Source organism: Cuculus canorus, chromosome 3 (assembly GCF_017976375.1).
Source record: "Cuculus canorus isolate bCucCan1 chromosome 3, bCucCan1.pri, whole genome shotgun sequence".
Taxonomy (NCBI): domain Eukaryota; kingdom Metazoa; phylum Chordata; class Aves; order Cuculiformes; family Cuculidae; genus Cuculus; species Cuculus canorus.
Window position 1 is genome coordinate 17,643,738 of NC_071403.1, and position 19,679 is coordinate 17,663,416.

Here is a 19,679-nt window from a genome sequence, read left to right on the forward strand (position 1 = left end):
TTGCTTGGATTGAGAGGCCAGTAAATAGAGTCAAGTCAATCTCAGGTGCTGTTGTCAAAGTCTTCCAATTTTTCTGCTTAGGTCTGTACATCCATTGAGTAACATGGTTGCATCGTTCATAAAGAATACTGGGATCACATCCTGACTGTCATTTCTGCTGATTTTGGAACAGCATACACTCCTCTTCATCATCTTAGGAAAATAAGAAGGGAAAAGAAAAAGAAGTGTGCTTTCTAATCATCATCGTTCAGCATACAAACTATTACTCTGAGCTATTTTAAGCTCTACTAGAAAATTTTAGCATTATTGAATACACACAGGACACAAAGAAGAATTCTGCTAACTCAATTAAAATGGAAAGAAAGATGTCAAACATAAAACTTCCCACAAATTATTAAGTATTCCTTTAGCATCATCCTGTCCTATAGGGTAGATGTGAAAGTAGATTTGTCTCCATCAGAGAAAATACCAAGCCAAATGTTGTCACTGTACCCTCTCATTTGAAAAGAAGTTGCATGATGTCAAAATGTTTTATTCCTAGAATTTATCTGACATTTTATTTTTCAGTATGCCTTGTTGTATATGTTAAAAGATTTGTTTTCATGAAATTAATGGAAAAAAAGAGGATAGTAGGCATAAAAAATGTGAGTCAAAGCAAAAATAAATTATCTATAGCCATATACCTCTCTGAAAAAATGTCAAATATCTTTGACACTAGGATAATTGGCTACTTTGTGTGACAAAGGGCATAGAACAGGCATTATCTCACTCAGAAACTGTACCGTCTCTCATTGGCGATATCCAGGCTTATTGGGTCCTTGCAGCAGGAAGGCGACCAGGAGATGAGCTGCAGTTCCATCCACATTTCTGTATTTTTTTGACCTCGTCATTCTTGTCACATGAAATCTCTGAGGATGTGACCAGCATGATGTGACTTGTCCTGCTTGTTTAGAGACGCAGGACAAGAATAGCATGTCCTACCTGCGGCTAGTGCAAGCAGTGTTTGTTTCTTTTATATCATGATTCCCTTGCATCACACATTGATTACAAGAATGCAATTTGACTCGCTCTAAATGAGGAATCACTTCATATTACATCTGTGAGTAATGTTATTGCGGTCTAAATTACTGTCAGTGAACAGAGGGTGTGCATTTCTCTTTTATTAATAATATTAATAAGCAGAATCACTTGTCTTCTTAGGCAGGCCGGGGAATACAAGCAACTGCGACTGTTCCATTAGCTCATTTACACAAGTACTTTTTGCTAAATAGATGCATATTTTGTATCGTCACTGCATGAAAAAGACAAGATTGCTGCAGCTCAAAAGAAATAGAGAGAAGCCCAGGGGTACTGTGGATATTAATTTAATCACAGGACCATTTACCTGCTCATTTGAATTCAAACCCATCCATAACAAGGAAAAAGCACTTCACCAAACTTTGAGATTTAGACATCAAAAAAAGCCTGTTATATCTGATTAAGTAAATTGAAAAGAAAATTTTCCAGTCTTTGGCATATCAAAAGATAAAAATCTTTCCCTTCCTTGCCCTCCCCCATATGCTTACACCTTGTCTCCATGAACATATCACACGAAGAAGAAACTTGTCAATTATCAAAACTTTTACCACTAAGACTGGGATTAGACAGAACATAGAAACATGTTTCAAAATTAATGCAGCAAAGAAATATGGAAGTAATAAAGACAGCCTTATGCTTCATTTAATATTTCCTCATTTTGGTTATTGATTTGCAATATCGGCATCTCATTAGAGTATAAGCTACAAAGAAGGCTTCAGGATAATAAATCTTGCTTTAGGCAACAGTGTTTGAAAAGAAAGGAACAATTTAATATTTTAACGTCAGTGGAGCTGTGTGTGGGCAGTAAGGAAAAGGGGCTTGTCTGTAGATTTACTGTGAAACAATTACGCTCCTGCAAGCTCTAAATGCCTCTTCTACTCACAATTAAGGGCATAGATAACTTCTTAACGTACAGCAGCTGACAGTTCAGATGATGGAAAGCCAATATCTATCAGTCTCTGTTTACTTCTCACTCTGTATGGGGAAAATCAGCCATATGCATAATCCATTTGAGACAAAAAGAGCTTGACTAGCAGTGTAGAGATGATTTTCAGTACGAAACTATTTAATCCATCAATTGTCTCCAGCAAGACACAACTGGATGTTTCCTTTGCAGGGCAGAGGAGGAGACACCAAAGGAGGAAGCAATCAGTTCACTGAGAAAGTGAAAACTCCTTTCAGACAAAATTTCAAGTTCTTCTTCTGGATATGCTCTGCACCACTCATTGACAGTTCTTTCGTTTGTTCGTTTGTCTTCAGAAATGTAATTGACAGAAAACTTGCCTTGAACTCACGTTTTTGTTCATAGGGTGAGCAGTGCGATAGGAAAGGGCGTGGGATATTAATAGGTCCAATGATCAAATTTTGAAGTATTTCTTTAGTTTGTGTTTTAGTATTTATATAACACCCTAACTGAGCTTGGCATAAGCTTTAGCACTTCAGGAACTCCAGAATCTGGCCTGCTGCGATTCATCCTGAAGCTCTTGCCTCCACTCCTTAAAAAGAGGTACAGTATTTTTACCCCTAAATACAATTTATTTCACTAGTAAAATTTATGCAATCCACCAACAAAGGTTGTTCTAATGCATGTTATTGCTCTGTTCCAGCAGAAAAAGCTATGAAAGAAATCATCTGAATCCAAATCATCCTGTGGCTCTCATTCAGCTCTTTGAAGGCAGGGAGGCTTGCCCTTATGTTGGAGGATTCTAGGAGCAGGGAGTTATTGGCTTGGGAAGCTGATGTGTATGATGCTTGGATTGTCAGTTTAAGCACTCTCGTAACTCTGTTCTGTGTCCTTGTTTTTCCTATTAATCTCTTCCCTTAAAGGATGTAAAAGAAAGACTGACAACTAAACTGTGCATAGAAGATTCCAAATGAGTAGTTTGGATTGTCTCCAAAATATCAGTAAAAACATCCCAACATTCATATTATTTTTCAGATTTCCATATCCTCCCTCTGTTACTTTCTTTGTTACCTTCTGTTACCTCCTCTGTTACCTTCTGTTATCTTCTCTGTTACTTTCACAAGAGATTCCCACCTGATCCTTGTCATGAAGATTTAGCAAGGAATATGTTTAAGTAGACTTTAATGAAGATGTCTAATAGTATCTTGCCCATGCTAACTATGGAGTAACCGAGGAGACCCAAGACTTGTCCTCCATCTGCCAAAATTTGTGGGTCCAAACCCATGCAGAAACGAAGTCAAAACCACTCTGTGTCAATTGTGCCCCTTCAGGATTCCATTTCGGTTTCAATGAGACTGTAAGTACACTAGGGCAAACAAGTGAAAATTACAGAATCATAGAACATCCTGAGTTGGAAGGTACTGATCAACAGTGAAATTACTTACTTCCTTTTTATTCATTTGCCTGTGACTGAAGATCACACTCTGAGAAAAATGGTATAAAAAAAAAAAAGCAGGCTTTTATTTTTCAAAGACATTTACACAATTTTTGAAATTCTTCAGGGAAATCTGAATGATCCTTTTAAGGTTTCCTATATTTGACAGGATTTTGCAAGACTTCTGTGAGCTACTTAGATATTTCACAGGGGCTTTCTTAGCCTTGCATTACAAGCTTATTGCATATAACTCATGAAACTGTAATTTAAACCTAGAAAATCAGTATGGGACGATATTTAACGCAGTAGCCAATAGCAATTTTTTCAGTTACAAATGGTGTAGTATCTTCATTTGGGAGTTCTCCTACAAAAATGTAAATACTGTGTTCTGCAAATGTGCAGAGAATTTAGGATTGTGGAACAGGTGTTTGGAAACATGATAAAGCCTATTCTATGTTATTTATAATTAATATATCTAAGCATCCAGTTTTGGAAAACCAAATTAACAACTCTTTTGCACTAGTGTCTTTGGAAAACATAAATAGTGATGGTGTATACGACTACAGAGTGACTTACAGATGTCATTTCGCCAAAGAAGGAGAAAAAAGCACTGTGTAATTTCAATCCACTGAAATAAGTCCTCCAGGAAAGGAGTTGAAGGCAGACCCTGTAAAAATGTAACTACAGCTAATGAGCATTAAGGGCAATATAAATGAATAGTAACCACTTTTGAGAGAGAAAGACAAATTAGTGGCAACAAACCTCCCCTTGATGCCCCACATTCTTTGTAGCATCACAGTCTCTGTCAGTTTTGCTAAACTCCACCTTATGCTTTATTGAAGACAGTTTCTTCATCTTACTATTTAATTTTAAAGAGTTTTGCCATTTTCACCTATTGAGCTATTTCAACTGCTAATGGAGTGTCTACTGGCTTACAGGTGACCTATTTCCTACAGAAGATTAGCTGAAGTAATCTTGAATATGATCACTAACGCCTGAAACAAGCTCTGGCTAAAAATTATTACATTGAAGAGTAAAAACACTATCTGCCTCATTTTCACTTTTGCTTCGAACAAGTAAGAAACAGGAAGATCTTGGAGACAAAGAAGCATGCACTGAAGAAGGCTAAACAAATGAACATCTATGAAAGCAGCTAGAACAAAGAGAGCAAGCAAGACTTCTGCCCAAATTAGTTGCTAATTAATATCTTCGTTAATCACGTGCATCAAATAGGATAACTAACATTATTAGATAGGGTAATAGCATAGAAGCTGGAGACAAAAGTTTAATTTCTCACTCTGTGGCTGATTATTTGTGTCACTGTATTCAATAAAGTTCAAGCAATGGCACTTCCCTATCATGAAAATGCTTAAGAAAATAGAAAGACGCTCAGCTACTGCAGTAATGAAGGACTCAGTAGTGTCTAAGAGCCTAAATGACACACAATGGAGAAAACAGATGCCAGTGAGCAACTTCTAAATAACATTCTAACAGCCTTTCCCAACTCTGCTGTAAGAGAGAGAAAACTGGGCCAGATGAACCACTGTGGCATTTTTTATGTTTTCAACTCATGTATGTTTCCATCCCTACTGGACTTCCCAGATATGGAGACGCAGGTGAAATTGTATTGACTGACAGCTGAAGGAATGAACTATGGGCCACTGGGATCGTCTCTTTGGCTTGGTATTGACTTTTAACTGAACCAAATTCCCAGAGCACTGATATGGTCTATCTGATCTGTATTCCGCAAATAAAATAAAAAAAGGGAGGACAAGCTGTTCTTCATGAATATTGGCAGAACAATTTATAGCCCTGAAAAAAAGCGTAGAAGTAATTACTTCTGAGGAAGAGAGAGATCCTTAGCATATGAGGAAACACCAGTGGCAACATGGGTTTTTTGAACTTTGTCAGTACTTCAAAACTCTGAGCAGTCTGCAGCATTTAAAGGATTATTCCTTGAAGACATTTAATAACAAGGAGGACTACCTAAATAAACACATCAAATGAGGAAAAAAAGAGCAACACATATTTTTTAACTTTTTATAGCATCTCACTTGCAATGGCCACGATGATGGTTGAGAAGGAATTCCATTATGATGTTTAAAGTTTTAAGAACATGATCCATTGTGCTAATATTGTTCATGCTCGTTCACTACCCAAATATGACTTATTATGAAAGTGTGGTAAAAATCCAGTCTGTCTGATTCTGAGTTATGGAATATGAGGAAACACACTTCTGCATCATTTGAAAAATGTTTAGGTTGCCCTTTTACACTCCAATTCACGTAACTTTTGGCTTGACATATACCTGCCTTTGGCATATTTGAAGAAATCTGTTTTTTAAATAATCAAGTTATGCATCTTAAACTTGCCTGCCTCAATCACAGCTGTGCCATGTTGCATATTTATTAAAAACTGTATTTTCCCTTGAGAGAAATATCTGCATATGTGCATGACTCTCAATGAAGTCATGCACGTACCTGTGTGTACAATGTGGCGATAAAGCATAAATAAAATAGTAGAGTTGAAGGAGGAATGAAAATTATAAAAGGTATTGGAAAATAAATCCCCTCCAAATGCAAGGGGTATGGGAACCCAAGAAGATTATCTCCATAAATACATTTCTTAGTCCAATTTCACTTTAGGATCTCGCAGATCAGCACACAGCAAAACTTTTGATTAAACTTCAGTTTCGCTTTCTTATAGACCTCAAGGAAATTATACATACAGCACAAATACCAAGTATCATATGTACTCCACAGAACTCATATTTCTTTATTTTCAGATATGAATTATCCAAGTAACCTACATAAGAAATTTACTCTGCTGACTTACTGCTTTTTCTTTCATTGTTCTTAAAATCCTTGAGATACTGAACTGTACAAGCAATCAAAGTTATAGTAAAAAGCAACAAAATGTTACAGTTGAATTGAAAAACTGCATTGATTTTGCATAACTGAAAAAATAAAATAATTATTTCAACTAAAGTCTAGAAATTAGTTAGAACTAAACTAAATATTTTGTTAATTAGAACAGAATTTAGTTCATTTTATGAACTAAAATGATGCAGTAGTTTTCACGGATTTAAATGAAGTCTCCTCACCTCAAATGGGGGTTTTAATGATGTCATAAGTCATCAGAATTCAGTCTTGTTCCAAAATTACACATATTGTAAAACTTAGGTTCATGTTCATTGTAATCAATTCCTCCTAATCATTTCTCTTCTTAATAATTCCTTGAGAAACACAGTCGGCAATTTTGTAAATGTTTTTCATATTTTCTTCTGATTTTTTTTCCTCATTCAGTAGAAACACGATGAAAAAGACAGCATACACATTTTGGCAGATGGGGATTGCCTCTTAAATCCTCCTATGGAATGGATATTTGTGAAGAATTATGGGGCATGCAATTTTCTCCCCCTAAAATATGTACAGTCCAGCCTGTATTGTTCTGATCCGCAGCCTGAAGCCCAGGTATGGACCTTCAGATTTCTAGACAGCTGCATCAGGACATCACTTGTATGGATTTTATTTGTATTCAGAATTGCATCACTTGCGTCACATCAAGCAAGTTTTAAATGGCATCTTTATTTGTATCTACTGATGCTTACATTTGTATATCACCACTGTTTTATTTCAGGCATGGGAACCATGGTAATGTGACCTCTCATGCTATAAGCAGATGCTCTTCTCTGCAGCAGCCGCTCAGCTGCCAGAAGAAATTATTTATGTCAGGTCCACTGCCCTTGATGGGTTGCAGGACCCCAGGAAGCACAGGATAGGAGTTTTGAAGAAGATACAGTATTTATTGCTCCCTTCATCTGTTAAAATTATGTTTAACCCTTCAGCTGTAAAGCTCAGTAACCATCAAACTAGGACATGTGATAGGATTTTTCTGAAGGAAGGAAAGTTGTGTGTGGAGGGGCAAAGAGTTTTATCCTTAGAAGCCAATTGTAATAGTTGACAAATATTCATCAAATAACAAAAACTTTACCGAAATAACTGCTTTACCAAAATTAGTCTTACGAGTAGCAGCTGAGGGAACTGAGGTTGTTTAGCCTTGAGAAGACGAGGCTGAGGGGAGACCTTACTGCTCTCTACAACTGCCTGAAAGAAGATTGTAGAGAGGAGGGAGCTGGCCTCTTTTCCCAAGAGACAGGGGACAGGACAAGGGGGAATGGCCTCAAGCTGCGCCAGGGGAGGTTCAGGCTGGATATCAGGAAAAAAATTTTCACAGAAAGGGTCATCGGGCACTGGCAGAGGCTGCCCAGGGAGGTTGTTGAGTCACCATCCCTGGGGGTATTTAAAAGATGGGTGGATGAGATGTTCAGGGGCATGGTTTAGTGATTGATAGGAATGGTTGGACTCGATGATCCTGGAGGTCTTTTCCAACCTAGTGATTCTGTGATTCTGTGAAAAACTGTTCTGTGTGCCTCTTTACCAAAACCTGTTTCACTCTGTCATTTATATCTATGTGTCTGTCTTTCTATGTATGCTTCTATGTATGACCTATTATATTTACATTAGATATTGCATTGGAAATTAGTTTTACTAATCTAAAATATACAACAAATTCTGAGTTCCAAGAATCTACATTTTAGTAATCTAACCTGAAGTTTACCTTTCACGCCAGGAAAAACAAATGAATCAATGGTTTAAGCTTGAAAATTCGGTGAGACACATCTACAATTAAAACAAACTGACAAAATACCTTTTAAGTGAATGAAATGGAGACAATTTACATAGCTGGGCAGATGGCCCTGCTTCTCACCTACAAGAGCAGTACAGCACAGTCCTTGTGCGGGGAAAAGCTATGCTAATTTTGAAGACTAAATCAGACTGCTTAGTCTGCAAGAATAGGTCTGTTACTCCGAAGTTATATGAGCATCTGTGTGCAAGTGAGTGTGTATAAACAATATAAGCATCTACAAAATCAGAAAATGTCTACACTGTCCTTTGCAGACCAAAGAAGCACTTTGATGCCTGGTTAATTAGCATAGATTTCTGAAGGCATACGGCTTCCTTGTGTTGACACCAGGTGTGAGGCGCAGCCAGACTGATTTAGCACAGTGCATGACACGGACCTCCTCTAGGTCTTGTGAAATGCCACAATACAGCACACACACACACATAGGTCCAGAAAACAAGTTCCATGTTTATACTCAGTGCAAAAACTGGGGTATTTTTTAGTAGGAGACTTCTTAGCACTACTACCACGGATGAGATGACAGTGTACCATCAGTAAGTCTGCTGATGACACAAAACTAGGAGGAGTGGCTGATACACCAGAAGACTGAGCTGCCATTCAGTGAGACCTGGACAGGCTGGAGAGTTGGGCAGACAGAAACCTGATGAAGTTCAACAGCGGCAACTGTAGAGTCCTGCACCTAGGGATGAACAATCCATTGCACTAGTAAAGGTCAGGGGTTGATCTGCTGGAAAGAAGCTATGCGGAGAAGACCTGGGAGTCCTGGTGGACAACAAACTAATCATAAGCCAGTAATGTGCCCTCATGGCCAAGAAGGACAATGGTATCCTGGGATGTATTAAGAAGAGTGTGGCCAGCAGATTGAAGGAGATTATCCTGTCCCTCTACTCTGCTCTTGTGGAGCCCCATTGGGAGTACTGCGTCCAGTTCTGAGCTCCCCAGTTCAACAAAGTCCAAGAACTACTGAAGAGAGCCCAGCAGAGTTCCACAAAGACGATCAGGGGACTGGAGCATCTCTTTCAAGAGGAAAGGCGGAAACACCCGAGTCTGTTTAGCCTGGAGAAGACTGAGAGGGGATCTCATCAATATTTATAAATATCTAAAGGGCAGGTGATGAGAGGATGCAGCCAGATTCATTTCAGTGATGCCTAGCAACAGGACAAGGGGCAATGCATGCAAACTGGAACACAGGAAGTTCCACTTAAACACCAGGAAAGACATCTTTACTGTGAGGATGAAAAGGTACTGGAACAGGCTACCCAGAGAGGCTGCGGAGTCTCCTCTGGAGATATTAAAACACACCTGGACATGTTCCTATGCAATCTGCTGCAAATGAACCTGCTCTGGGGCGGGGGCGGGAGTGGACTAGATGATTTCCAGAGGTCCCTTCCAATCCCTGTCATTCTGTGATTGTGTGATCCTAATAAAATTCATGGGAAGAATGAAAATGACAAAAGCAGGGGCCACCTGAGGAGCTTCTTGAGGGAGTCAAAATTCTTACCCATGTATAAAACCACCAGATCGTATGCAATTTCCTCCAGTGTAAATCAGAGTATGCATGTCCACATATAGGTCACAGGCTTCAAAACCTCTCCTGATTTTACGTTTGGAATAGTCAAATTGTTACAAAATACAGATAGTAGCTACTCAAGGCAGTTTCTGCTCAATAACTCAGTGGCCAGAGGGCTCACCTGCAATATGGCACACACTTACTCTACTCACTTCTGAGTTAAGTGTTCAAGCCCAACTCTCTCATCTTTCAGACCTATTCCCTAGATAATAGGCTGTCTTCAGGTGTATGGAGAGAAGGTAGGGGCAGAACATTCTGCTTTGCTTTTGGTTAGGTTTGATTTGGTTTGAAGGTATCATGGTATCATATATGATGCCTCACATAAAGGCGATTTTGTTTCTTATCTGAAAGTAGAGCAAGTTCCAGTTCTTGCTGCAGAAAAATACACATTACGTGGAACAGGGACAGAAACTGGAGCCCTCATCTTCCTGCCAGGTAATTCCTCTTTCATCATATTAGAACTCCCTGTAGCCTAAAGATTTTTAAGTCTTCTATCCGAAATGGAGCATTTTTAGCAAAAGGAATTGAGAGAAACATCTTCCAGAACACCACTGTGACTGCTGGGTGCAATGGTCCTGTGGGGAACAAGGTGCAAATTCCTCCCAGAAGAAAGAATTTACTCTGTGTCCTTCGCGTGCTGAACAAAGCACTAGTGGTTAGACAGGCAATGTGATAGGAGCAGCAGCACAACTGCGTCTTAAGCAGGCTAGCAACTGGCATTATTAGTGTGAAGTGCAATTCCAGGAGGTGAAACTCATTTTATCAAAACTTGTGCCAGACCCATTCAAGTCATCATTCAACTGGCACCCAATGTTTGCAGAGTAATGCCAATTAAAATGTCTCAACGTTCAAACAAAATAATATGGATATTTTAATGCACTCAGCTTTCCACATTACGAGGCAGTTAGAGAGGACTGTTCAGATGGTCTTCAATTCTAGCCCCATCTGTAGAAGTGTAATCTGAATTTTGTATATCCTAGAATAGCTATTTGATAGCAATTTCCACTTCTTTCGGGGTTTTTTTTTTTTGGTTTTTTTTTTTATAAACTTCACAAAGACAACTTTGTGGAATTACAATAAAAAGTACTAAACGAAATGAGAAGTCTTTATACATCCTTATTTTAATTTTCCTTTCTTCTCAGATGACTGTTAACCTATACAGGGAAAACGGAAAAAAGCTCTCACAAAAGTGTTTTGTCAGTCTCAGATCAATGATGAAATGCAAATGTAGACAATTTTCTGCTGTATCGTCAGGTTCATTTTTAAGCATCTCTACATTAAAGTACGACCATCATTCTGATTCCTTGCTAACATGCTTTTATCTTTTTTTCTTACCTTGTGGCAATCGTCTAGTATTGATTTCCAGATGGTGAAATTCCTTGAAAGGTTTTCTCTTTCTTTAGTACATACTCTACAGAAAAGAACGTTGTTATTATCGTGCGTGTACATCTAATTTTACTGTGTTATGTAAGTGATAACATTTAAATAAAGGACTGGTAAGTATCTACTCATAACAGAGCGTGCTGTCATAACTGATGATATGTTAATGGTAGCAAGTTTTGTTTGTTTCCCTGTTCTCATATCATGTCTAACTTTTTACATGTCTTTCACTGAATGAGCATTTCATTGCTTCAGATGCTGAAGTGTTATCTTTTTTTCCTGGTGGTAGTGCTTTATTTCTGAACAGTACAAAGAAGTCATTGCATAAGTCCCTGAACATCCTAAATCAGGTGATTCGTTCAGAATTACAGATTATGATCAAAGGGACTACTTGAACCATATTTCTGTCATCAGAATTACACACAAAACAGAGCCATCAAAATTACATTAAACTCTATTTTGAAAAGAGTATGATGCTGAGCAATGAAGAAAGATGATGCCAAAATTTTTATTTTTAAGTAAATATAGCACTGTAACACAGGAGAATGAAAGCTTAAATGAGAAGACACGGATTTTCTGCTCGTCATTTTCACACACTGTTCTCAAGATGGTGTATCTCTTGCCCTACATCAGCTAAACAAAACTGCGAACTACAACAGTTGAGACAGCAGATTTCATACATGTTTTCAGACACTTTCAGCTCTTGGGTAAACTGAGATGCATTAAAATATAAAGATGTCTGATGAATTCAGACAGATTGTAGTTGTCCAAATGGAACATTACTCTCTCACGTTTGCTCAAATTCTTGTTGATACTGCAGGCATCCAGTAAGAGCAGGACCTGCACATTCAACAGTAATGTAATGCATTTACTTTTAACAACTGATGTTTTGGAGTTTTGCCTGTGGTTTTGGAGTTTGCTCTTGAGCTGACCAGTGACTTGTCTATAATTATTCAGCATGTGGATTGGTTAAATACTAAGAATTCATGACCTCTAATGTGATTAAACACCTGCACTGCTTTTATGTTTAATTATCAATAAAAGCAGCTAATTATTTTGTATGACCTTTTGCCATGCATGTACCCTTTGACTGTTCTTTGGATCAAAAGGCATCTTGGAAAACAGAGATCAAAAGAAGCAGAAGTAGTAGAACAACTGCCTTCATGATCTACAAACTGCTTATTTCAAATCAAAGCTTGATTTTTCTATTGGTTCAGTTGGGATTACACAATTACATACGGTGCTAATCATCCTACATTTGGATATCAAAATGGGAAATGTATCTTAGTTTTTATTTATTGGATATGCATATGCACATGCACGCATTATGCATTTATAAAAAGGTACAGTTACATTATGTAACCCATGGAAATATTCAGTGCATAAAATTAATACAAGTTCTATATATTATTTTTTAAAAATGTTCTTCAGTAGAACAGAATCACATATCTCAGTGACTCCGGTTGATTGTTCCAAGATTTTGCTGCTTTTAGGTGAATAAAATAGTCCTTAGAGATTCTCTGTAATAGGAGGGGGGAATCAGCTTGAAAATATTGGGATGTTTCAATTTATTTTAAAGGCACACCTAAGGACTGTAAAGAGATGTATCTTTGTAGATATTCTGAAATCTGCATACGGTAAGTTTATAAGCTTAAGACACATTCCTTTTAACTGTTATTAGCTCAAAATAAAAAGAGGGGGGCTGTGCATCTAAAACTAAATTTATGCAGCTCTTAGATGTTTACATACAAAATAATGATGTGAAAAACACCCATCTGGGCAGCTGTTTACGGCAGAAGGTCCCAGGATTGTTAGGTGCCTCTCAGTAAGCCTACACTTGTGAGCAGGACCAGTAGTCTCACAAAAAGCAGAGCCTCTTTCCTTTTCAGAACAGTAATAATGTTGCCTCCACCTAATTCCGCTTTTTAGATTCAGCTCTCTGCACATAAAGCCCAAGTTTGTAGGTAAAAGCACTGATGTCTCTGAATCTTTTATTTCAGTCACAGTCGAAAATTGACTGTGAAAGCGCGGACATTCTGATCTGCGTAATGACTGTCCACATTGCAAAGCATGTTACCTATGTGCAGAAAAATGCACAGAAAAAGATAAACAAAATGTAGCTGCTGATATGGCACCACAATAAAAGGCTGGAGAATGTTCTGTTATTTTTTTCAACTGGGTTTCACTGCAAAATAAGCAGTGATGTCAAAATTAAAATAGTCTCTAAATTATTCAGTTTAATTTACTTTTGTCATTTTAAGTCTAAAATGAGATTTCCAACGTGCTAACAGTACTTGGGATAGTAAATCTATTTTTCAAATTAAAAAAAAAAGTACAATAGCTCACATGTCTATCACTATGTATCTTGATAAAATATAGTCTTTTGAATAAATCAACGAGTTAAAAAATAAAGCTCCTTAGATTATCCAAGAACAAAAAATGGGAATGAGAATTTTAAGCCTACATCTTCTTTATGACTTTTGAATACTTTTGCGTTTAGAAAGATAAATACTCCTCTGCTTCAGAACTTGATGCATTGTGGTAAGCCTCACTGCACCTAATGCATCTGACTCCATTAATAATTTCTTTTCTGTCATCCTGTCCTCCCTCCTCACCCTCCTCACCTGAAGATACTTCATCTCCAGCCAAGAAGGTCTTAACAAAACCTTCTCAGCACAGAATGCTTCCCTCTCATAGAATCATAGAAGCAGTAGGTTGGAAAAGCACCCCTGCTTCCCTCTCATAGAATCAGTAGGTTGGAAAAGACCTTTGAGATCATCAAGCCAAACCGTACTCACTCACTGCTAAATCATATCCCTAAGCACTTCATCTACCCACCTTTTAAATACCTCCAGAGATGGTGACTCAACCACCTCCCTCGGCAGCCTGTTCCAGTGCTCGATAAACTTCTCAGTGAAGAAATTTTTCCTGATGTCTAATCTGAGCATCCCCTGGAGCAAATTGAAGCCATTCCCTCTTGTCCCATCACCTATCATTTGGAAGAAGAGACCAACACCCATCTCACTACAACGTCCTTTCAGGCAGTTGTAGATAGTGATAAGGTCTCCCCTTAGCCTCCTTTACCCCAGACAAAGCAACCCCAGTTCCCTCAACTGCTCCTCATAACACTTGTTTGTCAGCCCCTTCATCAGTTTCATTGCCCTTCTCCGGACACGCTTCAGGACCTCAATGTCTTTCTTGTAGTGAGGGTCCCCTTCGAGACTCAGGTGGCTTTTGCCTTTGCAGCACAGTGGCCTTTTCATTCCCTCTCCTCCCTCAACACGCTACAAAAAGTAGTTACTATACAAGAAATGGAGTATTTTGATTTAAGCTAAAGTAAAGTTCATCCAAGTAACTATTTTTTGAAAGTTAGACAGAATCTCCCCCTGACAGCATGTGGGGTTTTACAGCATTTTTTCAAATACTGTTTTTCCAGACACAGTTACATTTTGTGTGAAGTATGATCTGTGCTGAACAGGTGTGTCTTTTTTTATATTGATCTCTGTTTGGAGTTTTTTCTAGTCTCAAATGCAACGTCAGGCAGAGAGCTGGAGTCAGCTCCAAATTAGCAAGAGACTCAACTTTTTGTGAAGTTCATAATAACATTAAAATTAGACCTTGGAAAATAATAGAATATGCATAAGGTTTCCGGGAACATTTATACATATGCATGCAAGTGTTGTGTCCAGTTCCAGAATCCCCAACATAAGGATACAGAACTGTTGGAATGGGTCTGGAAGAGGCTACAAAGATGATCAGAGGCCAGGAGCATCTCTTCTAGGCTGAGTTGGAGTTGTTCAGCCTGGAGAATAGAGGGATCCAGGCAGACCTTCCAGTACCTGAGGGGGCTACAGGAAGGCTGGGGAGGGACTGTTTACAAGGGCATTGAGTGATACGATGAAGGGGAGTGGCTCTACATTGGAAGGGGTAAGGTTCAGATTAGACATTAGGAAGAAATTCTTCCCGATGATGGTGGCAAGGCACTGGCGGAGGTTGCCCAGGGAAGCTGTGGATGCTCTCTCTCAGGAAGTCTTCAAGGCCAGGTTGGATGGAGCTGTGAAGCAGCCTGGTGTGGTGGGAGGTGTCCCTGCCCCTGGCAGGGGAGAATGGAACTCGATGATTTTTAAGGTTGATTCCAACCCAAACTGTTCTATGAATCTAAGTAAGAAATACATTCTGTTCTCAGCTCTGGTCTCACTGCTCACGATCGATAGAGATCACTGCCTTGTGTGGTCCAGGCCTGATAAAGAATGCTCATTTTCTAAAACTTCAAAATGAGTCTTAGAATCATAAAATCATAGAACAGTTCAGGTTGGAAGGGACCTTAAAGATCATCCAGTTCCAATCCTCCTGCCATGGGCAGGGACTCTTCCCACCAGCCCAGGCTGCCCAAATCCCCATCCAACCTGGCCTTGAACACCTCCAGGGATGGGGCAGCCACAGCTTCCCTGGGCAACCTGTGCCAGTGCCTCACCACTTTCACAGTGAAGAAATTCTTCCTTATGTCTAGTCTAAATCCGCCCCTCTCCAGTTTACGTCCATTGCCCCTCATCCTATGCGTACAAGCCTTTGTAAACAGTCCCTCTGCAGCTTTCTTGCAGCCCCTTCAGGTACTGGAAGGTCGCTGTAAGATTGCCTTCGGAGCCTTCTCTTCTCCAGGCTGAACAAACCCAACTCTCTCAGCCTGTCCTCGTACAGAAGGTGCTCCAGCCCTCTGATCATCTTTGTAGCCCTCCTTTTGATGCAGCCCAGGACACAGTTGGCCTCCTGGGCTGCAAGCGCACATTGCCGGCTCATGTCGAGCTCCTCATCGACCAGCACCCCAAGTCCTCCTCCGCAGGGCCGCTCTCGGAGTTTCTCGGGCGGCACGTTCGGTGTCCCCCCCGCGGGCCCCGCGCAGCAGCCCCGTCCCGCCCCCGCGCCGCGGGGAGGCGCCTCTCACCATGGAGCCGGGGCGCGGCGGCGCGGCGGGTGCGGAGGGGCCGCGGGGTTGGGGGGGCGGGAAGGAGGTCGGGGTCGACAATGGTGGGGGGCTGTCGCTATCAATGGTCACACCGGGGCTCCGGGGCGGTGCCGAGCGGGTGCCTGGGGGAAGGCTCGGTTTTCTTTGGTTTGTGAGCCGGGATTGGGCGCTCGCAGCCCAGAGAGCGATCGTGTCCTGGGCTGCATCAAAAGCAGCGTGGCCAGCAGGGCGAGGGAGGGGATCCTGCCCCTTTGTTCCTCTCTTGGGGGACCTCATCTGGAGCACTGTGTCCAGTTCTGGAATCCTCAACATAAGAAGGATATGGAGCTGTTGGAACGGGTCCAGAGGAGGCTACAAGGGTGATCTGAGGAATGGAGCACCTCTACTATGAGGACAGGCTGAGAGAGTTGGGGTTGTTCAGCCTGGAGAAGAGAAGGCTCCGAGGAGACAATATAGGCGACCTTCCAGTACCTGAAGGGGCCACTGGAAAGCTGGAGAGGGATTGTTCACAAAGGCTTGTGGTGATAGGACGAGAGGCAATAGGTATAAACCGGAGAGGGGCAAATTTAGACTAGACATAAGAAGGTACCTCTTCACCATGAGGGTGGTGAGGCACTGGCACAGGTTGCCCAGGGAAGCTGTGGCTGCCCCATCCCTGGAGGTGTTCAAGGCCAGGTTGGATGGGGCCTTAGGCAGTCTGGTCTAGTGGAATGTCCCTGCCCATGGCAGGGGGTTGGAACTGGATGATCTTTAAGGCCCCTTCCAACACAAACTAATCTATGATTCTATTCTATGATTCTATATTTATTCAGATTTTTACTTTTCTGATGTCTTAAAAATCCAGAGTTTTTTTTCCTGCTCATTTCACGCAATTCACGAATGAGAATGCCGCATTGTTGCAGCGCTGTCTTGCTTAGGTCCTAGAGTCCAATGAATGTTGTTAGTGTTCTGCTTGTTAAAATAAGGATGCATTAAATATGCAGATACAAGAGAGAAGACTTAACACAGTTATCAACATTTTTACTGAAAACTGATCATTTCTCATGTCATTGAATTGAAATGATTGTTGCTGATCACACTGTCCTTAGGAATGTAGAAATCATAGTAGTCATTCTCTTACATTTTTATCAGTGACCGATGGAAGAAAGTAATGATTGATTTTGTCTTATTTCCTGGTTGTTTTCTTAATTTGAATAAACTGGTAGTTGAACTGAAGTAAAGTGTAAGAAATACTTGGCTATGGACTTGGCTGTGTATGGTTGGCGAGTCACTTCTGTGGTTCATTTTCTTTTACAACTTCCAGTTCTTCATCAACTAAAATTCAAGCATTACTTATTTAAAGGTGGTTATAGTTATGCTAGTATTTATTGTACACATACGACTTCATTCTTCGTTGCATACTGTATGCTTTTTAGGGTGCCAAATTCCTAGTATTCCTAATATTGTCCATTTTCCATGTCTTTTATTGCAAAAACTTACTTTCTTTTGAACAATCTCATCTCTTATTCTGTCTATATAAAAGCTGTGTAAGGAAACCAAGAACAAGGATTTTAAAGTATAATGGATGCTTTCTGGTAAGTTACCCAAAGGAGACTTGTTCACTGAAAGATACCGATCTGACAGATTTAAAAACTTGTGGAAATGGAACTATTTAAGTAAGGACTTAAAGTGTGAAATTGAAAAGGAAATTATGGGGATACTTTAGTCAGTATATGAAGACTAGGATTGTTTTCCAGAGTCTGAAAGGCCAACCCAAAATTTATGCTTCGTGTTTATTATTAGCACATATGAAACTTTGTAGATGAATAAGCGTCTGAATTTCATGGTCTACATTATAAAGCTGTAATAAAAAGCATACCCTCATTTCCAAACCAAATGGATTTAAACCCAGCTGATTAGGTGAACACAGTTTTGTTTTGGTAGGGGAAGTAATCTGTGCCCACGTAAGAATACAGAGAAATTTATACCATTGAGTTACACCTTTAATTTCTGAACAGCAGGCGTTACAGAATAAATTCCTTTTTGTGCAACTATATGCCTATCTTTAGTAATGAGAATAGTGAAGCGAAACATGGTAGCGGCAATGGCACTGTGTGCCTGGTTCATTACGTCATTGTAAATGACACAGCAAAAAAAAAAAGGCGGCTGTAGTAGAGAAAAAAGGAGTGCAAAGTGTTCTCTCAGCTTGTTGGGAGAACACTGACCAGAAATCTGAGGCTTAGATGAAGGCTTTTTACTTGGCCTATTCTAATGGGAACAGAGCAAAAGTGTATCCTTTTATCTGGTTGAGGCTTTTATAGTGCATAAGCTGTCTTTGCTGTCAGTACTTTGTAATGTTTCTTTAAGAATTAGATTGACAGAGTTGAACTCTTGAGTGACTTAAGATTCTTGTGTGTTAAAGCTGATATGGTATTTCTCTTCTAGACATTTCTTAGAAAAAAAGACAGTTAAAAAGACCTGTCAGATGATTCTGTTCTGAAAGCAAAATGCCAGAACAGTCCAAACCTGGTAAGAATTAACTAAGCATATAATTATGTGATATTATGTGTGTATATATATATATATATATAATTATATATATACTTGTGGTATCTTAAATTGAGAGTTTACAGATTTCCAAGTGAGAGGAAATAACTTCCTCAGATAAGAATTTCCTCAGATGATGAGTGATGTACAGTGACTTCATAAGGGACCAAACTGATTGTTTTACACTCCTTTAATTCTGGGTATGCTCGATGCTTCCCATGTGTTCTACCTTGCACCCTTATGCTCTTTTGTTTGTGCATGGACGATGTTTAAATGTTCACAAGGTTATTCTTAAAAAAATTATCTGTGATTCTTGGGTTTTCTTCCAAAAAGCTTGTTTTCTTTTCAAAGATATTAAAAAAGATCTAGGGTTACAAACTTCTCTTAAAAGATGCTGATTTTAGCCTTGCAAAATTTCTCATTAGGCATGCAGAATTAGAGAATGTTAAAAAGCTCTAGTGTATCTTTTCAGTTCATTCATGTTACTTGTTTTTGAAGAATTTATATGACTTGATTTTAGACGCTAAAATTATTTACAAGCTAAATTGTTTGAAGAAATAAATCATGTTACATTTTAATCAAGTCTTCTTGTGCTTGTGACATAACATTTCAATATATATTCTTTTCAGTATCAGACTCATCTTGAGCTCCTTAAAAAAAATGTATCCTAGAGCTATTGTTTAGACTTGTGGTAGTAAACCCAAGTTTTTCCTTCAGTAAATATGTCCACATTACATATGATTGTGTGTATTAGGAGTATAGGATGTCTAAAACTGACACTCTGGAGTAGCCTTCATTTAATATACATTTTTACAATAAATGCTGCTTAATTGGAACACAAGGCATACTTTAGTCCATCTTGATTATGTAGCTGTCCCATTATCATTATTTATTATGTACACAAAAGGCAGTATTATGTTGGGCATACCAATTAAATCAAGTTTATTTCATTGTTGCTTAATGTTATGGCCTTCTGTATCTGCAATTCAGCCTATTTCCACTACTGCACTTGCAGCATTTTGTGCTCCATTATAATGAGTCAATATCTGGGTTGCTATTCTGTAATGCAGAATGAGGTTGTAACCATGTGAGTAATTTTTTTCACCTTTCTCTGTAG

The 19,679-nt window shown here is 39.3% G+C and overlaps 1 protein-coding gene across 4 annotated transcripts in view; it reads left to right on the plus strand.

The window, feature by feature from the left end:
• The first annotated feature begins 6,740 nt into the window (after positions 1-6,740).
• Positions 6,741-19,679, plus strand: part of MEI4 (meiotic double-stranded break formation protein 4) — an 81,747-nt gene continuing 68,808 nt past the window's right edge. Inside the window, exons 1-2 of one of the 4 annotated variants that reach the window (XM_054064152.1) lie at positions 6,741-6,889; positions 18,461-18,544. In XM_054064152.1, coding sequence (XP_053920127.1) covers positions 18,523-18,544 — 22 coding nt within the window. In that variant the 5' untranslated portion in view covers positions 6,741-6,889; positions 18,461-18,522. Of the gene's footprint in view, positions 6,890-16,005; positions 16,045-18,144; positions 18,545-19,679 lie in introns of those variants that run through there. The other 3 variants (XM_054064151.1, XM_054064150.1, XM_054064153.1) reach the window with 3 other exon arrangements.